The 14,088-nt window shown below is 39.7% G+C and overlaps 1 protein-coding gene across 4 annotated transcripts in view; it reads left to right on the plus strand.

Moving 5' to 3' along the window:
* Window positions 1-14,088, plus strand: part of celf1 (cugbp, Elav-like family member 1) — a 65,191-nt gene that overhangs the window by 31,843 nt on the left and 19,260 nt on the right. For 2 of the 4 annotated variants that reach the window (XM_041984707.1, XM_041984684.1), the window contains exons 5-8: window positions 2,485-2,564; window positions 3,047-3,208; window positions 3,311-3,377; window positions 3,648-3,770. In XM_041984707.1, coding sequence (XP_041840641.1) covers window positions 2,485-2,564; window positions 3,047-3,208; window positions 3,311-3,377; window positions 3,648-3,770 — 432 coding nt within the window. The remainder of the gene's footprint in view (window positions 1-2,484; window positions 2,565-3,046; window positions 3,209-3,310; window positions 3,378-3,647; window positions 3,771-14,088) is intronic. The other 2 variants (XM_041984690.1, XM_041984701.1) reach the window with 1 other exon arrangement.

The following is a 14,088-nucleotide window of genomic DNA, read 5'->3' on the forward strand; positions in this document are numbered from 1 at the left end:
TCAAGCAAATAACCACAAAAATAATTAAATTAATCGGCTTTGACGACCAACCGTCCTCAGTGGTGGAGGACGCCTCTTTTACTTGGCTTTTTTTTTTTTTTTTTTTTTGTGGCAATATTAAGATTTTGTTTTACTTTCTTATTTAGCCTGATGAGAACTTTAATGTGTTTTCAGTCTGTTAAAATATAGTACCACTATAGATAGCACATTGTACTATGTACATGTTATTGTCTAAATTAAGGGGATTCCATGGTTCCTTTTTCCACATCAAATAGTCGGCTGTGCTTATAAAAAAATTACAGTCAATCCATGTGATTATCGGTGATCGGCAGTGATCGGCACTCATGAGTAATCGGTATCGGAATCGGCAACAAAAATGCTGAACGGAGCATCCCTAACTTAAACCATCTGTAATCATAGTCTTACTAACTAAATTTTTTTTATTTCCTTGTCCTGACATAAGCCGGTTTCATTTATGTTAGCTTATAAAATACAACAAATTCTACAAGTTAATAATAGTTAAATAATATAAAATCACATCTTATTTGTGAAATATTATCCCATGTTTCTTAGTTTCGGTGTTGTTTTTCAAGGGAACATCCGTATGCAGCCCAAAAATCTGGCATTGTGGTTTCACACACCCACACTCTGACTGATCTGACCGGGTCTGAAACCCCGGCCCAAGATGGCGGCCGTGTTGACATGCCTCTAAAGCCCGAATGCGGCATCTACGTGTATATATCTATGGCACGTACAGACAACCTGCAGAGCTGAAGGTTACCAAACTCTACTGAGAGTGTTTGTTACAGCAGGTTTTTTGGCAGAGGCCTTCCTGTGTGGAGTTTGCGTATTCTTTTTGTTCACACATCAAAGAAGCCAAATATAGCCCATAAGAGCCTGACATGACATATTTGTCACATACGGTTTTTGAGACATTTTGCTTCAATTTATGGTATAAACTTTGCTCAAAATCCTGTTGAACACAATGTGACACTTTTCTTCTGTCCCCTAATAGATACCCAGAAGTAGAAAACCATATTATAATATTTTTAAACTATCACATGGTAATAAATGGTAGATATCCCCCCCCAAACAAAATGTTAATTTTTTTTTGTCACATTTTGTTACAGGGCCAAATAAAGACCTCATATTTAAAAAATGGGACTTTTCTTACCATTTTTTCATGGGTCGGGCCTTAACGGGATAGTGACAAGTCAGGGACTACACAAAGATCTTCTGCACTGTACAATTCCTTAATCTTCACTAAACATCTTCAAATAGCCATCTATCTTTTTGTTACTATATACAGGTACACTCAAAAAGCGTAATATTCAGACACAGAGTTAACCTCTTTATTAGACACTCCTTGTACAGGGAGCAACATGAGATCTTATAGTACAGAAGATGTTTGCAGACACTGTTTGCAGCAAAGCTAACATGGAGCATAGCAACATGATGGGGAGAAACTCAGCTAAAAGACTCTACCAAGCATTGCCATCCAAACCAAACACAGTTCAAACTCCAAGCAAACCCAAGGTCTAAAAAACTCTAATGTCTTCTCCTATAACTGCCTTTTGGTTGCAATGAATCATGAAGGTCCTGCTAGTTTCCATGAAGACGAATGAGGTTTTATAGTGAAGGATTCACTCTTCCAGCCATAGATTATCTTGGGATTCACTTCTTTCTGGCTCCTCATGGTGTTTCTAAGGTGAATGTCGGGGCTATCCCTGGATCCTCCTGACTCTGACCAATGATAGAGGTGTCCGTCATCAACATTGGCCGATGGCTTCCTGAGATATTTACCTGTATAACACCTATATTAAAACACCTGGAAACCTGCTTAGGTTCACTTTTTACCTTCTACTGTAGCACAGTGATTCATCAAATATTACTTTACTCATTCCTAGGGTTACTCTCTTTATTCCTAGGACTACTTTACTTTAAAGTTACTTACCTTATTATACTTCACTGATACTTAACATTACTTTTTCCAATGACTACTTTTTCTTAGGATTACTTTACTCATTCCTAGATGAAGTGGGCAGCTGTCTTCTGGTTTCCACTGAAAGTAGAGCAGTTTTCTTTTAGGAGGATAACCATTTACTATTATTTACTAGATATTTACATTTACTAGAGAGCCATTTACAACATTTACTATTTATTGATTCAGACAAATTTACTCTGACATAGTAACACATCCTGATTCTGACACTGTAGTAATCTCACATGTCTCAGCTTTCTGTAGAGACCAGATTAAACATACATCCCTTGTTGTGGTTTAAACAAGCAATCTCCTTAGTAACAGAGTCTACCACCATTCCTTCATCATAAGTCTCTGATACACCAAACCCACCTGAAGAACTAACAGACAACCATGTCTTTGTGAAAGCCCAGCTTGTTTAGGAGAAATAAAGGTTTGTTTCTTCCTGTGAAGGACATCCATCTCTCCTCATCAAGAAGACTGACTATGTTTGTTTCTTTCAGGATGTGCGTTTGTAACGTTCACAGCTCGACAAATGGCCCAGTCAGCCATCAAGTCCATGCATCAGTCCCAGACTATGGAGGTGATGTGCATGCTTAAGACTAAATCTGATGCTTTATGTCAGTGGTTCCCAACCTGGGGTCTGGGACCCCCCCAAGGAGATCCCCCAAAAAGCACAGGGGGTTCCTGAGTCTTTGAACATTAAGAGCTATTCTGATTAATTGTCCCTGTTTTAAGAAAGGAAGTAAGGCTGTATGTTAATTTATTTAATTTAACTTTGGCTTTATCGAAAGACAGGACTACATTATTTATGGTAAGTGTCTCACTTTTGAAAACACAAAACCAAGTATGGTTTCAGCACAAGGTGGAGCAGGGAGTCCATGGCATGCATGAAGGGGGTCTTGAAGAAAAATAGGTTGGGAGCCACTGCTTTATCTGACCTTATAATTTCCAACTTGGAAATCTCCACTGCATCATCTTCACTGCTGAAATGTTAAAAGGTTATTAAAAGCAGACATTTAATAATGTTAATGATGAAGTAAAACTCTTTAAATGTGTGTTTAGGGCTGTTCATCGCCCATTGTGGTGAAGTTTGCAGACACTCAGAAAGACAAAGAGCAGAAACGTCTGGCTCAGCAGCTGCAGCAGCAGATGCAGCAGCTCAGCGCTGCCTCCATGTGGGGGAATTTGACTGGCTTCAACAGTCTGGGTCCACAGTACCTGGCAGTGAGTGTGTGCTGTTAATCTTTGTGTTTGTCCAAAATGTCATAATTAACCTGCTGACAACCAGTTATACAACTTAAAACCTCTTTATCTCTGCGTCCTCAGCTTTACTTACAGCTGCTGCAGCAGTCAGCTGCAGGGAATGCACTAAATAATCTGCACCCAGTTTCAGGTACGCACACACATGCACACACAAACCTGACTACATGAACTATTAAGAAAATTAATGTTAATGTTTGGATGTGTAAATTAGCATTACTGCCTGCATTGTGCCCTCCGAGTTTGGAACAATCCATTTGGATGCAGAGCTTCACTCCATCCTCAAATTCACAAAACCAACCCAGTCCAGTATAGAGAATGTCTGTTCCTACTGTTTGCTGTAAACTGGTGGTCAGTAAGAGATAAGAGGAGTCTTGAACTTGACTGTGCATGTGTCTGTCAGGTCTTAATACCATGCAGAACCTGGCTGCTTTAGCAGCAGCAGCAACAGCTACACAGGGCCCACCAACAGGGTCCAGCACCATGACGACTTCTAGTAGCCCACTAAGTGCACTAACAAGCTCAGGTAAAATAAAATCCAACTACTCTACTGTTTTATTGTCCAGTGACGCTGCATTTCAACCACAACTTCTCCTCAACCTCTGTTTCCACTGCAGGAACCAGAACCATAAAGTTTTAAGGGTGATATTTTACTCCATATAACCACCCTGGTGGGGGTTTAATACTGTAGAGATGAGCTTGAACATTTGGGGTGGGGCCTATTTCTTTCCTATCCTGTTTCAGTCAGGTCGTGTTTATTCTTCATCCATCCATTTTCTGCTCACTCCAGTTCAGGGTTACACCAGGATGGGTTAGCAGGCCAGCACAGAGGCAAACAACCACCAGAACCAGTAAAATCTTTTAACTATGCCTGCAGGAATCACCCACACAGACACCGTGGTAAAGCAAGTTTAATAAATAAATGAGGATGTTAAAAAAAGAAAAAGCATTTAAACGAACCATAAAAATCATACCTCAAATCAACAGAAAATGTGAAACATTAACAGATTTAATTACAGGTAAAACCACCGATGATACATCAGGGAATATGTAACACAATTACTTATTTATAAATAAAGAAAAGCACACAGAGATACAGTGAAGAGCAATAAAATGGAGTCAATTTTTTGACAAAGGGGAAAGAAAATTCAGCTTAAAAAACAACAATTATAAATAGCATGAAGTTGTTTCTATTGAAGGACAAAATCAGACAGAAAATTGTAAAATAAAGCATCTTATTACAACCAGTGGAAACGTACTGTTCTAGATAAACCATCTGAAAGTATAATTTTGGCCTCCTGATGAAGTGAGATAGTTATGTAGAATTGTGTCGCATCAGCATAACTGTGATGACATTTTGTTGTTTTTCTCATAGTTTAAGCAAGTGTGAGCATGTAGATGTTGAACAGCAGTGGCCCCAAGATGGAGCCTTGGGGAACTCCACAGACTGTTTGTTCACTCAGATTTATAGTTGTCTACAAACACAAAGAAATCTCTGTCTTTTAGATAGGACTCAAACCAGTTAAATCAGAATGTCCTACTCATTTATTTCAGTTTATTAAGATGGATCCAGTAATACCAGGACTCAAATGTTTCCACTATCTGTACTCAAGTGGAATTCACAGAAGACTTTAACTGGAGCAGTCTCAGTGGCCAAAAACCTGACTGATAGACATCAAAACAGTTATTTAGTGTCAGGAAGTTGTGTAGCTGGTGAAAGAGCTTTCTTACTAAGAAAGGGGAGCATTTTTATCGGCTTGTAGCTGCTCATAAGTGACGAGTCTTTGTCAGTAGTGGCTTGATGACGGCTGTTTTTAGGGTCTGAGGGAAGACAGCCAGAAGCGGACACATGTTTTTCTGAAACATTCTTGAAAAACCTTGTTGAAAAAACTGGTGGATTTCAGATTGCAAATGATCTCATCCGTTGGCGCAGATTAGCTGCCATGTTTCCGTCAGTATGTCCCAGGGCAACTGTGGCTACACATGCAGCTTACCATCACCAAGTACGAACATAACTCAAATGTAAAGTGGCTTTGAGTGTCCAAAAAAGGTTTATATAAATTTGATTAATTGTTATTATTAAAGCAATGCTACTTAAGTTTCCAGCCTTAAAACTCTATTTCTGATTCGTTTTGATGCCACACTGACATTCATTATGTACATTTCTGGAGTTGTGGTCGTGCATAGTCCTGCAGCTGAGAAACTACACTTTACTACTAACAAAAAAACTTAAACACAAAGATTTCACTCTGGATGCAAAGAAGGAATCACAGCAAACATTATGAATGGAATCTCAAGGCTGTGATCAAGACAGCAGACACAACACTGAGATGGTCCAGAACGGGCCTCCACATTAATGAACCTGATCCATTTTAGAGTGTGTTATCTGATCCGAGGTCGTACCTGATCCGAGGTCTGTCTCTACAAATGGGGTCGTGCCGGAAGACTTACTGTAAAAGCTGCCAAAGTTATCCCCATGTTCAAAGCTGAGGATCCATCTTACTTTAACAACTACGAACCCTTATCTATTATTCCATGTTTTTTTAAATATTAGAACAAAATGGTCCATAAAAGGATTGTTTTTCCTTTAGATTCCAATGCAAATCTTTAGTCACCAATATGGTTTTCACAAAAATCATTCCACTTATATGACTTTACTTCACCTGGCTGACAAAGTTACATCTTCTCTTGAAAATAATGAATTTACTTGTAGTATCTTCTTAGACTTTTAAAAAGCATTAAACACTGTAAATCACAAAATCCTATTAGCTAAATTACATAAATATGGTTTCAGAAATGGTTATCAAATTATGTTTCCAATAGAACTTAGTTTCTGTTAAAGGGTGCTTTTCAAACATAACTAAACTACACTGGGGGGTCTCACAGGGGTCCATTCTTGGACCACTGTTGTCTCTTATTTATATAAATGACTTATATAATGTTACAGATGTGCTCTCACCAATTATGTTTGCAGATGACACAACCCTAGCCTGTCACACTCAAACTTTAATACATTGATTGAGAATTCAAACGTTGGCCTAGTTGCCTACCTACCTACAATGCTTGGTTCAAATTTAATTATCTTTAGATATTTAAAAAAAACATAATTTTATTATTTTTAGTGGCAAAAAGTCACACAATAAAGATTTAACTTGAATTAATATTGAATTCTCAGAGTTACCCCAGGTATCAACTTCAAAATTCTTTAGAGTTCTAATTGATGAGAGTTTGAGTTGGAAAAGCATGTTGATTTGTGTTAGTAGAAATATAAACAAATATATTGGTGTAATAAGGAAGATTAACCATCTTGTTACTCCAAAGTGTCTTCTCACTTTGTATAACAACCTTGTCTATCATTATCTCATGTACTGCAACTTGGTTTGGGGGAGCACTTTCCTCACTACTATAAGATTTTACTGCTTCTTTATTAGTGTAATGGGTAACTGCAAAGACCCGGAAATTCAGCCACACACACACACACACACACACACACTATTACAAAATGAACCAGGTTTATTGTAAGAGAGGATAATGGTGAGTAGAGGGCTTTGGAGTAGCGGTCTGATCCTGGGAGGAAGAAGGGGGCTGAAAGAGTCCAGAATTTAGTGATGAGGTCAAAAAGTGGGCAATGGTCAGAACACTGGCAGGCCGGTGAGAGGTACTTATCAAAGTTCATAGACGAGGCTCAGGAGTCCAAAAGCAAAGCGTGGGTCTGTATCCAGACATCCGAAGAAGCAAGAGAAATCCATCGTGGGGAAGGCAAGAAGAGTGATCCAGAGACATGAGCAAGCAGGCAACTTGAGACAACAACAAACAGGACGCTGGAGTGTTTAAGTAGTGCAAAGAACAGGAGAAACAATCAGGAAAACCCAGGTGGGCTGAATCAGACTTATGAGCACAGTCATAGCAGAGCAGGAACCATGACAACAGTATCACAACCGTGCATTCCTTCTGGCCCGTTATTTCAGAAACTTAAGATTCTATCAATTCATGAAATGAATGTTTTTTAAACATATGTCTTTGATGGAAAAGTCTTGCATTGATGAGATAGTGACTGTCTGTGAGAGAATAATTGTGACCAGAGCTGTTTTTACAGGACACTGTTATTTTATTTTTTTCACCTCTGGGAGTGAATACAGATGTAAAAACGCACCAAAGAACTTTATTACCCTCCTGCTGTAGTTGGTCAAAGTGAAGCCTGAATATGGGGTCCTGCACCAGTGGATGTGACAACAGTTCCCAGGGGGTGATAGGGGTATATAAAGACGTGTCCTGAGACTAGAAGCCAGTTCTAACATTGTCAGCTAGCCTGTCTTCAACTTGTCTCCTGGCTGTGTTGTGAACAGCTGTGTCTTCTCATCGAGTGTCTGTCGTTCATTGAGACAACAGTCTTCCTTTATAGGGTTTTGTCAACTTTGGAAAAAATTCCTAAACAGTTCAATATTTACTTTAATGCAAATTAATCTGTTCGCTTACACAATATGCGCCAGTCAGAGGATCTCCGTCCTCCCAAATATCTTACTCAAGGCCAATTCTCTATCTGTACCACCTTGTGTCTACTACTACGTGTCTGATCCGAGGTCGTGTATGATCTGAAGATTTGTCTGATCGGACATCGTACCTAATCTGAGGTCGTACCTAACTTGAGGTTGTGCCTGATCCGAGATTGTATCTGATTCAAAGTTGTACCTGATCTGAGATCGTGTATGATCCGAGATCGTGTCTGATCTGAGGTTGTACCTGATCCAAAGTCACATTTGATCAGAGATTACATCTGATGACCTAGATCTAAAATTCCCAGTAGGAAATGAGGTTGGTTAACAAACTATATGAGAGTGGATGTTACTCAGATCCTCCATCCATCCCTTTCCCTGCACTGCAACTTAACACTGTATTTCTTGTTATTTCGTGTCTAAAAATGCTTATTTAAGAGAGATGATTCAGGCAATGAGGCTCAGTATTGATCCAGGTGGAGAATCTTTGCTGCAAATCTAGTTGTGTTTATCATGAAACATGAAACAGTTTTATGAGATCAAGAAGGTAAAGTCAAACCATATCAGTAAAATGCAGGGGCTCTTAATAAGAGGTTCCAGTGATAAAAAAAATCCTGTTTAATTTAGTCAAATAAGGGAATGAATTTGGCCTTAAATATTTGATGGAACTCTGGAGTGATACACAGAAAAAGAAATTAAACCACTACAGTTTTCTTTTGCTAAATCAGCATTTTTTAGTATTACTACCAAAAATTAAATTTCTACACAAGCCCGTCTCATTCTGCTTTATGAGGACAACAAAGCTACAGTATGGTAGAGGATGGAAACAAATCAACGCTGAAAGGGGATGAGCGCAAGAACCACCGGCTGACATCAAGCGACTGTAGAATAGGGCTAACTGTGGCTAGGGTAAAGTTCATGAAGAGAACCGTTAGTTCCTGCAGTCCTGAAGTCATGGAAAACCAGAAAAAAACCTCATTGGTGAGAAGTAAAGAAGAGTCAGGCTGAGGTTTGAAAAAGGCCACAAAAACTGGACTGTACTGTAAATGCCTGGAGTTTAACATCTAGTCATCTTCTGGTTAGACTGGGTCGAATCTCTTCAGCAGACACGTCTTTGTGAAGGAGGAAGACGTGTTTTGTTCAACTTATGATATACATTTATTTACATTATCATGTAAATGATTAGATAATAAATCTGATGCAGGAGAAGTTTATAATGCAAAATATTCTGTTCAGGGACTGAAAACAAGGGTCTTTTTGTTGTTGCTGTTGTTGTTTTTGTCTAAATTGAATCCAGGATTATTTTTATTCATCAATTTCTGTAATTTTGAGTTGAATATATATCAGACAAGAAAAAAGTATGCATACAGAACAAGAAATCCATAACTAAAATCAACTTAATAAAACCTTGAAGGAAAATATGACCACTAACAGAATTACAGACAGTGATAAACCATTGTTCTAAAGTAGATAATTGTCCTTATAGCTGTAATCATTTTAAAAAAGGAAATCCATATCATTTTCAATGATTGCAGTAGCATATGATTTGTGATGTTTATCTCCAAAGTGACTATGACTAGTGTGCTTTGACTCTTGCTGTACAAAAGTCCTACAGTGTTTATGTAGTACACAAAAAACTGTGACTTGTTGTCCCATAGCATGGGAGCCGGCTGAAATTATCCAAAAACCCAGTAATCTTTGGAAACATACAACTCAGGCCTACGTTCACCTAGAAACAATATTCTTTAAGTTTAAATTTAAATCGGTCATGGAGGATAAAATCTTAACTGGACATTTTTATATCTCTTATGAGTTTGACACAATTGCAGGTTACATTTTAGGAAAAATCTGAAAATTGCACAAAATCCCTCACAATCTGGCCTTAAAAAAAACTATTCCGAAAATTTCTCAAACAAGCATGTCTCATGCTCAGTTTTCCCAGCACATACACAACTGATATATCAAATCACCCCTTAAGTTGGCTTCAAATGAACCTATGGTACAAACAAGCTGAGATTTACAGATTTTGACCTACGTTGCTCCAAGACTCAGAAAGTCTACTTTTTCTCAGTTTGTATTGGTTTATAATGGACATCAGCGACTCAGTGCTGTCATTCAGTGTTTATACCGACACACAAGTCAGCACGCTTCTTCTCTCATTCTCTCTCTCTCACACACACACAGTCCATACATCATACTGTAGGTGTGTCCATATGCCAGTGTCTGTCTGCATCAACTCCCTCACACTCAGAGTGCGAACCATACCGTGGGCTTAGGAGGAACCGCTTTTTTGCATTTCCTATCTTTTTTCGGCAAGTAAGAACATGATGCCAGCTGATATTACAGCTTGCCCCACAGAACATAGGTGTACCAATACATAATGGTTAACAACTCTTATGCAACAATAATACATAACAGGTGCAAATGTCCCTTGCAAAAAAATTTTTACCACTCTTTTTGCGAAGATCAACTTACATAGTTAATATTCCCCACATATCACACACGTACACAGCGATGCTTGCCATACACAATATAATGAGCAATGATAGTTTCCCATATTGTAAATAGTTAAAGCAGGTCTTACCTTACCTTTTAAGCATTTACTTCTTTTATTTTGTATTTAACGAAGATCTACAGGAAGTTTAACTTGGAACGCCGCCACGCTTTCAGTGGTCACAATAATTATAGCATCCATAGTCATACTTTAGGCTACAGTGAATTTGTGAGCAATCAGCATACATTTTATTGTCAGTATTATATAGCTCCCCCAACATTTCATAAATCCTGTTTCTAGGGGAGCTCATGTTTCATTAAGGGGAGCTATAGCTCCCCAAGCTCCCCTGTGGTTCGCACCCTACTCACACTCCTTAGGGCTGGCTGTGTCATAACAACCAGTTACACAACAGCTGCCTCTTTCATATGTTTTCCATCACGGCTCCTACCATGATTCATGTCTTAGCCAATAGATATGTCTGAGCGGGCAGTAGGTGCATTGACACCAATCAAAATTTCTTAAGAAATTTTCTAGTTTAGCCATATTATATACTCTGCTAATTTATTGTGTGTTTGAATGATGTGCATCATTCTGCTGTTTGAATAGGGGTGAATAGAGGAAGAAGACCCTCGTCCATGGTTGAGGGAGAATTTCTGTTCATGTCAGAGGAGAAGATAAGCGAGTCCTACTGTTTCCTTTAAGACGTGAAGGAAATCTGGAAGGATTGTGCAGCTTCTGGCTGTCAGAACAGTGGTGGAAAGCTGAATATTGTGAAAGAAAGTGAATGCAAAGAACACAGATTTTTTCTTCATAAAGATTACCCTGTCTGACTGGGGTGGGGTGTCTCCTACATGTAATGGTAGAGAAAGACTGGAATTCATTCCCATCAACAGCATGGTAGCGGTCTGTGATTCAAGACCTTGTGTGACCAAGTAAATACAGAACCAGTATAGTAGATACCAGCACCAATACGAATACTTTCTAATAACTAAAGTAGGATACATCATCAGTTTACTAAACCTGAATTAATATTCATGACCTTTAAGTATTTTACTCATATTTCCTTTGGATTATTAATGAAAATCCAGTATAGAACATGATTCAAGTTAATAATTAAATGAAAAAAAAAGAACAGAACAAACTCCATTTTAAAATTAGTTAATGACCCCCATGATGAGTGAAATCAGTGGATCCAGGTTTCCCTTGCTCGGACGTGGGTCATCGAGGCCCCCCTCTTCAGCCTGGCCTGGAGGTGGGGCACGGAGGTGAGCGCCTGGTGGCCAGGTCTTTGCCCGTGGGGCCCGGTCTGGCTCAGCTCGAAAGGGTGATATGGGCCCCCTCTCCCGTGGGCTCATCACCTACAGGTTGGGCCATAGGAATCAGGTGCAGTGTGAGCTGGGTGGTGGCCGAAGGCAGGGACCCTGGCCGTCTAATCCTCGGCTGCAGAAGCTAGCTCTGTGGACGTGGAACGTAACCTCCCTGGTGGGGAAGGAGCCTGAGCTGGTGTGTGAAGTTTAGCGGTTCTAGCTAGATATAGTTGGACACACCTTGATGCTTGGCCAGGGCTCTGGAATCACTGTCCTTGAGAAGAGTTGGACCCTCTTCCATTCTGGAGTTGCTCCCCTGAAAGGTGCTGGGCAGATGTGGGCATGCTTATTGCCCCCCGACTTGGTGTCTGTACATTGGGGTTTACCCCGGTGGATGAAAGGGTAGCCTCCCTCTGTCTCCAGATGGGGGGATGGGTCCTGACTGTTGTTTGTGCTTATGTACCAAACAGCAGTTCAGAGTACCCAGCCTTTTTGGAGTCCTTGGAGGGGGTGTTGGAAAGCTTAACAAACACCATGTTCAGGCCTAGGAGTGTCCACGTCCACTTGGCACCAGGACATTCTAGGCCACAGTTTGATGATCGGCTTTGTAGTCGTATCATCAGATTTGTGGCTCCATGTCTTGGACAGTCAGATGACGAGGGGGGTGGAGCTATCAACTGATCACCACCTGAGCCTGATGAGGTGGCTTGGGTATCTGGTCAGGATGCCTCCTGGACACCTCCCTGGTGAGGTGTTCCAGGCACATCCCACCCGGACGAGGCCCCCGGGGAAGACCTAGGACACGCTGGAATGACTACATCTCTTGGCTGGCCCGGGAATGCCTGGGAATGCCCCGGACCCCCCGGACGAGCTGATGAATGCAGTCGGTAAGAGGAAAGTCAGGGATTCCCTGCTTAGGCAGCTGCCCCCGTGACCCAACCCCAGATTAGCACTAAAAAATGGATGGATGGATGGCTGGATGGACGGATGAATGGATGGCAAAACAGTAAATTAATTCAAATATACTGATATTAGCTTCAATTCCAGGAAATATATCTATCTAAATATCACGGTTTAGTGAGATGAAGGTGTCATGTTAAGGTCTGAGCATTATTTATATTTATTGACCTGGCTGAAGTAACAAATGACTAGATACACTTTAAAAAGGAATTATTTAAATTGATGGACTAATGCAGAAGATAAATAAAATTGTACTATCACCAATTTTAGTTACCTAAATATCTTCTGCCAGGTTGAAAGGCCATTAGGTCAGGGGTCTGTTGGAGCATATAGTGAAACTAAAGTATCTTTCTCATTATTGATCAATATCTATACCAATGTTTGTATCCATATTATTGATATTTGGTTTGATATGCCTGCTATTATCTGAAATGGTGGGGGGGGGCAATGGTTGACATTCTCAGTCTGCTGGTGGTGGTGTGGACATCAGCAAATCACGGAGCAGAGGAAGGACACGCTGTCATGTAAATCAAAAACCACTTAAAGATCCGTTCTCAATCCGGCATTAAATTCTATTTTTCCATGTTTCTGTCGAGCTTAATGTGGAGCATAGGCTGACGCAGGGTTGGATCTAGAAAAATATTTATGGGGTGGCAAGAGAGGGCAGGAATTGTTTAAGGGTGGCAGAGGTGTGTGTGTGTCTGGGTAGGCTGGGTGGCTGTTCATCTCAAGTTTGGGTCCTCTACCACAGTCCTGTGAGCGTGAAGGTCCTATTCAGTATCTTAGCTATTCCTTGGACTGCATTCTTCTGGAAAGAGATGTCTAATGATTCCCCAGGTATCTGTTGGAGCCACTTCCTAAGGCAAGGCAGTTTATTTGTATAGCACATTCCATGTACAGGACAATTCAAAGTGCTTTACATAAAACAAAAGCATTACAGATATTACAGTTCAAGTCCGATGCAAGACAGAGAGATACAGAAGATCCTTCCTTCCAGCAGCTATCAGGCTGAAGAACAAAGCCCTTAATTAATTAATGTGATTGTTTTACTAAAAAATTACTACTACTACAATATTGAATTTCCCTTTGGGATTAATAAAGTATTTTTCATTTCATTCATTCATTCATTTCATTTCATTCATTATTAATAGTAAAAGGCAGCAACAAATAGCAAGAATTACAATAAAATCATAAATTATAATAAAATTATTAAAAGCAAGACAAGTTAAAAAGTTACCGTGCAGAGTTCATGCATAAGCGCATGAGAAAAGAAATGTTTTTAAACTGGATTTAAAAATGTCTACGTTTGGTGAAAATTTAGTCTTTACTGGCAGTTTGTTCCACTTGTTTGCAGCATAACAGCTAAATGCTACTTCTCCATGTTTATTCTGGACTCTGGTCTGGACTAATTGACCAGAGTCTTTGGATCTAAGAGCTCTGCTAGGTTTATACTCTACATATCACAGATGTATTCTGGGCCTAAACCATTCTGGGATTTGTAAACAGTCAGAAGGGTTTTAAAATCTATTCTGTGACTGACTGGAAACCAGTGTAAAGATTTCAAAACTGGTGTGATGTGTTCAGATCTCT

This window comes from Melanotaenia boesemani, chromosome 1 (genome assembly GCF_017639745.1).
Source record: "Melanotaenia boesemani isolate fMelBoe1 chromosome 1, fMelBoe1.pri, whole genome shotgun sequence".
NCBI lineage: Eukaryota > Metazoa > Chordata > Actinopteri > Atheriniformes > Melanotaeniidae > Melanotaenia > Melanotaenia boesemani.